Genomic DNA, 7,565 nt, shown 5'->3' with positions numbered 1-7,565 from the left:
GCGCCAGGGGGCGCTCTCCGCCGCGCCGGGCCGTGCTGTGCCGCCCCGGGGCGGTCCCCGTCCCGTTCCCGGCGGACGCGATGGCGCGGATCACGCTGGAGGACCTGGAGGGGCTCGGCGAGGAGCCCGCGTCCGCCGACGGGGACGACAGCGACAACGAGGACGATCCGGAGGGGGAGGGACGGCTGTTCGCCCACTGGGAGGTCGTGGCCAGCACGCACCGAGTGAGCCTGCCCCAAGGTGAGCGCCGGGCCTGGCGGGGCTGTGACGGCACGGACCGGGACTCATTCTGCGCCGCGGCCGGGGCGAGCCTCGTCTCTCGTGTGCTTTGCCTTGCAGACATGGCAGGCCCGATCGCCCAGATGGCCCGGCACAGGCACGCTCGCGAGCCCGTGCCGTACGTGTCCCTCTCGCAGCACGGGAAGGTGAGGCCTGACCCTCTCCGCACACCGCTGCCCGCCCGCGGTGGGGCCGCCTCGGGGGTTGCCGCCAGCCCGGGGCCTTGGAAGAGCCTCTCCCTGGCGGGGAAGGGGCCTTGTGTCGGCGGGCGCGCACCAGCCTCGCCGGGGTTCCTGGAGCGCCGCGGCCTGAATGGCACCTCTGGATCGGTGCAGTATTCCGGCACTCCTGCACCTCCTCCTGTGTAGAGTAATGGCAATGCTCAGCTTCCCGGCCTTTATTTTAAAATTGGACGAGTCGTGCTGCTTTCTCTGGTCTTCTGACTTCCATCTGCCTCCTTTACCAGCCTGTCCTCTTGCTGGGGTGGGCACATCTAAGAAAGTGAACTTTCAGTTCAGAGCCTGCTCCTTGCCGTTCTCCAAACACCTTGTTACATAGCTCAAAGTCCTGCTGGCTTTGTGTTTGTGCTGGTTATGTTGTCTGGTTGAGCTGGAGAATTTAGCTGGCACAAGATAAAGGGATAGGGGGAACACAGGGCCTGTGACCCTGGCTGTCAGATGAGAGCATGTGTAGTTATTTGTCTCAACCACCAATCCAAACATGGTGTCTTTTGCCTGAAGATCTTCTCTTTGTGCTGGCTATGTTGCACACTTACTTTCATCTCTTGCACATAAGGGTGCTTCTGTGCTTTGAGAAATAACTGCTTGTCAGACTGGTTCTTGTGTCTCTGCAGGCCGAGCTGGGCTTTTTACCAAGAAGACATCTGTCAGTTGTCCTCTATATGAGAAGTGGTTAACCAGTTTCTTCTGGGCTGAGATCCAGCACTCCCTGTAAAACATGTCTGAGCATGTGGCTTGTGCAGCTTGGAACTGGGGCTTCACCACACTCCCTCTTTCCGTGTTCTGGGTCCCAGGGACTTAATTTGGCCTTTTCTCTGCCTGTGCCAGTCCCAGGCAGGAATGGGGCCCCAAGACTTTGTGGGAACTGAAGGGCATTTTTTGTTGTTGGCATCCCATCTGTGCCTGAGGAGGATTCTTGGAGTGTGAGGCTGAGTGAGAAGAGCCACTGCCTGACATCAGTGCTGAGGGGACTTTGGAGCTGGGGCTCTTAGGGACACATTTGCCAGGCTCAGGCAGATTAGTAGGATTCGGTTGCTTTTCCTGAGCTATCAGTGCTACAAGCCCTCATCCTCTTGGAGGCAAGTGAGTTATTATGCCACCTACAGCATTGTGCTCTGTCAGCACTCAGCCCCCAGCTCAGTCAGGGCTCAGTTCCCCAGCTCACAGTGCAGGGACCTGTTGCTGCTGTGTCTGCATGAAGCACCTTCCTTATTTCTTTAGGACAAGTGTCATCCAGAGTGGTGGTGCTTAGTGGAACAATCAGGCTTTGGCACAAGGAGATGCTGTGACTTCACTGGGTTGATTCCTTTATTGCAGGTGGTATGAGAGTCGCAGATGGAGTAGAGGGATTGGCAATTTCCTTGCTTGGAAAATGCTCTTGCTCTGCTCTGCTTTGCTCGGTGGGACAATGGCAGGCATGGCTCCAGCTAGAGGGGGAATGGAATGCCCAGTGTTTTGGGGTACTCTTCTTACTGGCATCCCACTTATGCATCCAAGCAGGCCTGCTGCCTTCTGCTTTTGGTTTGGCTTTCAGGGTACACACCTGATTTGGGTGGAGGCACAGGGAGGCTGCACCTAGTGCTGAGTCTTTTCACAGCTTCCTCTCTCCGTCACTGCCATCACAACTATAGAAGCAAGAAGTTTGGGAAGATGCCGTGAGCTCCGTGGGACAAGGTTGTCTCATGACCACTTTGATCTGGATGAAGAACAGGCTGAGAGTAGAAAGACAGGTGCTGGCTACAGCTTCCCAGCGCCTGTTTAGGTTACCTGTGGTCACAGACGTGCCAGGAGCTGACCTATGAACATACCCAGATGCAATTTCCCCATTCCCCTCTCCCCCCTTCTGTGTCAGGTTTGTTCAGAATACTGGACATTCTGTGTTGGAAATAGAGATTTTGACTCATGCCACAAATTCCACAGCTGGAATTGGGTTCATGTCTCTTCTTCCTTCTGTAACTTCTTAGTATGGCAGAAGGATCTGAGGAGTTTTATTCTAGTCTTCACAACTCTTCTGGGTGCTAGAGCTCTTCTGCCAGACTTTCCCTGGTACTGGGTAGGGATGTTTGTTATCCTCTCTGCATGCAGTGTTCCAGGAAAAGGCACTGCACCTGAGAACAACATCAGCCTTACTGGAGGCCTTTGGGTGCCTGGAATCAGGAACATCCTTGTGAGTAGGCCAGACCGAAGAGGAACTGAAAGTCCTGTGCCCCTTGCTGAGGATGTGCTGCATTCCTTCGGCATGCCAGGAGCCTCCAGACCCCCTTGCACTCTGTCCCTTGTCTGTGCCTTCCCTTTTGCTGACTTCTGCTGACCTTTGCCCAGTGCTCATAAGTATCCTTGTCTGAGGTGCGTGTGATGCCAGCTCCTCTCACCTTCTTTGTCCTGCCCTGCCAACCACTGCCTAGCAGGGGCTCTCCTTTTGGCAGGCTCATGTCTCCCCGCTTCTTGCCTGTCAGTGTTGGTTTTCCACCCAGCTGCTGCAGTGTTGTCAGCATGCTCCACCCTGACTTGGCTTGTCTGTGGCCTGTTGCAGTGCGAAGAAGCAGCCTATGAGGAGCGGCGGTACCCAGCGGGGAAGTGGGCCTGTGTCACCATGGGGGAGCCCATGTATGAGCAGAGCATCTCCCTGAGCTTCATGAAGCTCATGCGCTACATCTGCAAGGAGAACTCTGTAGGTGTGTGCAGGCAGGGGCTGGAGGGGCTGGCAGAGTGCACAGAGTGAAGGGCTTTGCCGCTGTCCATCTGGAGTGGGGAGGAGGGCTGCTGCTGCTGCTAACACACCTGTCTCACTGCCTGCCTGCCTCTTTCCAGGTTGCCATCTGGGCATGACAGTCCCAGTGCTCAACGAAATCCACCTGACCAAGGAGGGGACCGAGCTGGAGCGTGAGGTCCTAACTGCCTATTATCTCCCAGGAGCGTTCCAGCAAAACCCCCCCGTTCCCATGGACCCTGAAATCCACATCACCGAGAGGGCACCACTCCGGGTTATAACCAGGTGACCCCAGCATCAGAGGTGTTTTCTCAGCTCAGCAGAGATGTACAAACTCCCTGCGTGGCTGCTGTGGTTCGTTAGCAGAGGGATGGGAGCTCTGGCCATGCCAGTGTGCTGGCTTTGTCGCTTACGCTGTTCCCTTTGCTGCTGCTGCAGGGTTTTCTATGGGATGACCACTGAGGAGACAATTCTGCGGGAGATCAGTCTCTTCTGGGAGCTCTTGGGCTCCACAGACGCGGTGCTGCGGGGAACCTACATTGTGGCTTCTTATGAAAACCCCAGCATCCCTCAGCGCCGCAACGAGATCTGGTTCATCTGCCAGGCCGAGTGAGTCCCCTGCGCCACCGCCAGCCAGCGCGCGACTGCACCCGGTGGAGATGGCACTTCTGACCCAAGGGAGACAGAGCACATCCCCACCCGCTATTCAGCCACACCATGAGAGACTAAGAGACTGTGGGGTGGGTTTCCAGCCTGCCCTGCAAGGGTCCTGCCAGGGGAAATCCTGCCTGGCCTGCGCTTCACCTGCCCCCACGGCTGAGGCTGGAGCTGGCACCAAAGATGACCTCTAGAGCAAGCTCTTGATGGGAAGCACGTGGTGGGGGCTCATTAAGGCAGTAACCGTGTGGGCCTGTGTGATGTGCTGGCCTGACCTGCACTGGTCTTGCAGAGCTGTGCCAGGGTGGGTCCAGTGGTGGACAGCATCACAAGGTGATGGTGTCTAGAAGGCGAATGACTGTGTACCATATGTAGGGCTCAGTATGGCCTCTGGCCTGCTTCCTGTGAGAATGGCTGCCTGTCCTGAACAGAGCCACTGAAATGCTGCTACAGAGACAGTTGCATTCAGAGGGGAAAAGGGCTTGAATTCAGGTGTGAATCCTGAATGTTTCCTGCTGGGGTGGTTCTCTTAGGACTGTTGGGTGCCTCCCTGGCTGTCACCATTCCTCAGCCAGGGCTAGGGTGCTGGCAGCCTTTGTCCATCTCCTGTGGGTGCTGTTTTGCAGGCCTGTGAGCTGAGAGGGGTAGGTCCAGAGAGCAGCAGGAGCGGCACCACTGTGTGTTGTGTTGTGCATTGCTTAGTGAGTTTCACATCCGTGAATGCCATCATGCTTTCCTGCGGGAAGCTGGCAGTGCCAACAGTAAATAAACCCAGCTCAAACCACTGCAGCTACAGATCACTGATGGTGTGGGTGGGGGGGCAGCTAGGTTGGCTTGGGAAGAGCTTTGCTGTCTCCTTCCTGGAGATACTCCAGGCTGCAAAGCTGTGGCTCTAATTAGCCTAGGTGACAGTTTCCTGTTCAGCCAAGCACACCCTCTGCATTACTGCACAGGCTGCTTCTGTTGCCGCTGAAAGAAGTGTGGGCACACTCCCCTGCAGGTAAGGTGGTTTGTCTGTTGGATGGGGTCTGCCTCATTTTTCCCTGGTGCAGAAGTTGGATACTGTGGCTGTACTCCACATGGGCACCTGACTTTGGGGGCGAGAATTCAAATGGAACTGCATGTCATGCTGGTTGGCTGCAGGAACTGATGCACTCCTGCAGGGATGTGCTCAACAGGCTTGGTGTGGAGAGACTTTTAACTGCTTCTCATGCAGTTCCCAGAGTTTTCTCATGCTGTATGCATTGCTGCCTGCCACTGTTGCTCAAATTCCAGCTCTGGCCCTTTGTCCTTGTACTGCAACTGGGGGGTAGGAATGGCTGGAAGGCCCGGCCCCTTCTGTGGTCTCACTGCCCAGCAGCACAGGTGGCTTCTGCCACTCCTTTCTCCAGTCAGGTCCTGCTTACTGTCCCCTCTGGCTGTGGGGAGCCTGAATGCACAGCCACAGGCTGTGGGAAGAGTAGAGCTGAGCATGATACACTCTTCTTTGCAAGGGAGCCTGAGGGAGAGTCTGGGTAAGCACAGCAGGCGCAGACAGTGGTATCCTGGCTACCTTGTGATACAGTTCTTGTTCATGGGGCACTAAAGGCAGTATGGATCCAGGAGATACAGCCTGCAGCACTGAGTGCTGATTTGGCAAGTACACCTCAGAGAAGTCATGATACCGGGATCAGTGCTGCTTAGCTCACTTTCCCTCCTGGGGAAAGAAACAATTCCCTGAAGCTGGGATCGGGTGGCTCAGTATCAGTGGGAGAGCAAATAGTGCGTGTGGGACAGAGACCCTTTCTCTTATCAGCTGCTTTGCTCACCCTGAGCTTGCAGGTGGAAGTAAAACTTCCTTTCTAGAGAGTGTTGAATAGGCTACCACTTCCTCTGAGGCTGCTTGGTCTCCAACCAAAACCCGAACAGCTTTTGGTGGCAGGAGGTGGTGGCTTTCCTGTGAGAGGGGACTGGTCTGTGGTTACTGGCAAAGTTCCACTGCTGCATGCCCTGTGGGAGCAGCTCTGTGGTCTACCAGGACGTGGCAGTGGTGGGGGCTTCTGGTGCAGCACCAGACTGGTGCTGCCACACAGGGCAGTAAGCACTCCAATCCTGTGCCACAGGTTTTGCTGAGTAAAGGCTCCAGTATCCTCTGTGATGGATCCAGCAGTGCTCAGGGCCATGTCTGATGGCAAGTCTTCCACACAGTACCAAAACCAGTGTTTTGGAGGCTCAACAAACCGGCTGGAAAGCTGGCGTTCAGTGACAACTGCCAGAGCCGGTGGTGCAGGGCTGCAGCAGGTTCCACCAGAGGCATTGGGTCGGGCAGAGAGGCTCCAGTCTGGGCCATGCAGATGGCCAGACAGCTCTTGCTGCTGTGTCTCAGCTCGGGTCCTGCGGAGGAGCAGCAAGGAGCCGGCAGCGTGCTGTTCATTGGGACTGTGTGTCCAGCCCTCTGCCCGTAGCAGGGTGCTCCTGGCTCCTCCCTGCCCCGGTGCCTTCACAGGGTCTTTCACAGCGGTACAGACCGGGATCTTCTGCCACCAGTTTAACAAACAGCCGGCTACACGGAGCCCCTGGGCGGCTGGGGAGCCGGGTCGCCTCCTCGCTGCTCGGGGCACCCGGGGGCGCTGGCAGGAGCAGGGCGGGTACGGAGGAGCGGGGCGCGACCCTCCCCGCCCCCCGGGCCGGCGGGGCTCTGCGGGGGATGGCGCCAGCGAGCCCTGAGCCTCGAGCACCGCGACGAAGGCACGGGGGGCCGAGCCGGGCGCTGCCTGGGGGACCCCACTCCTCCCGACCCCGCCCGGTTTCCGGTGGCCGCCCCTCCTCCGGAACCCCTCCCGGCGGCGGCGGGCGGGGCGGCGGCGGCATGGCTGGGGTCCGGCGGGCACGCTGACCGGCGCGGGGGATGGCGGCGGTGCAGAGGATGGCGGCGGTGCGGGCACTGCTGGTGCTGGGTGAGTGCGGGCCGGGACAGCCACCGCAGCCTCCCCCGGGCAGGGAATGCGGGTCCCAGCGGCGGGGCGGGGGCGGCGGAGCTTCGCGCCTCCGCTCGAGTCCGTGGCTGGGCCGCGCTGGGGCCGGCGGGCGGGGGTCTACATCCGACCCCGGGGGTGAAGGTGGAGCGGCCGTGTCCGGGGCCGAGCCTCCGGTGGTCCGCACCCCCCCCGGCTTCCCGTGAGCCCGGCGGCGATGGGGCCCGCTCGTCCCGCCGGACTTGGGCGCGGAGCAGGGGCTGTGTGCGGCCCCTTCTGTTCCCCGCTCCGGGCCGGCCGCGTCCCCGCCCCGCGCAGCCCTGCTGTGCTGCGGGAGCCGCCGGGGCGCCTCGCCCGGCTCTCCTTCCCCGGCGTGCGCCGGCTCGCCCTGCCCGCCCGCCCGCTCCGAAGGGGGAGCGTCGTGCCGAAATCCACAGGGATGCAAATACGCCAGACATTTGCCGTCTGGGAGACGGCGAACAGGCGCCCCCGGAGCGGAGCGGTCCGGGGAGGGCTCCCGGAGACCCCTTGAGCGGGGCTTGGCTCCGACCCGCGCCCCTTCGGCCCCGTGGGCAGGGTTGACACCGGGAAGGCTGCGCGGAGCAGCGGGTAGTTTTTCCTATGAATTCTGGTCAGTTCAGAACCCCGAGGAAAAAACGGTGGGCACGCGGTGAGCTGCCACCCGTGGAGATTGACCTCTCGGCCGCGGAGGGGTTTTTGTCCCTT

The 7,565-nt window shown here is 59.3% G+C and overlaps 2 protein-coding genes across 4 annotated transcripts in view; both read left to right on the top strand.

The window, feature by feature from the left end:
* The first annotated feature begins 30 nt into the window (after positions 1-30).
* LOC132324541 (heme-binding protein 1-like) lies at positions 31-4,669 on the top strand. Of its 2 annotated transcripts, XM_059840743.1 has the most exons (5): positions 31-240; positions 340-425; positions 3,052-3,193; positions 3,330-3,513; positions 3,667-4,669. In XM_059840743.1, exons 1-5 carry the CDS (start codon positions 81-83, stop codon positions 3,839-3,841), a joined length of 747 nt encoding a protein of 248 aa, XP_059696726.1. In that variant the 5' UTR covers positions 31-80; the 3' UTR covers positions 3,842-4,669. The 2 variants fall into 2 exon arrangements, with proteins under 2 accessions (XP_059696726.1, XP_059696725.1); XM_059840742.1 differs by lacking the exons at positions 31-240; positions 340-425 and adding an exon at positions 656-2,685.
* A 2,012-nt stretch (positions 4,670-6,681) lies between these two features.
* PTK7 (protein tyrosine kinase 7 (inactive)) overlaps positions 6,682-7,565 on the top strand; it is a 34,622-nt gene continuing 33,738 nt past the window's right edge. For both annotated transcript variants that reach the window (XM_059840741.1, XM_059840739.1), the window contains exon 1: positions 6,682-6,821. In XM_059840741.1, coding sequence (XP_059696724.1) covers positions 6,773-6,821 — 49 coding nt within the window. In that variant the 5' untranslated portion in view covers positions 6,682-6,772. The remainder of the gene's footprint in view (positions 6,822-7,565) is intronic.

The sequence above is a fragment of the Haemorhous mexicanus genome, chromosome 3, assembly GCF_027477595.1.
Source record: "Haemorhous mexicanus isolate bHaeMex1 chromosome 3, bHaeMex1.pri, whole genome shotgun sequence".
In the NCBI taxonomy this organism is placed as follows: Eukaryota; Metazoa; Chordata; class Aves; order Passeriformes; family Fringillidae; genus Haemorhous; species Haemorhous mexicanus.
The sequence above is the reverse complement of the archived record's forward strand: the minus strand, read 5'-3'. Positions and strand labels throughout refer to the sequence as shown.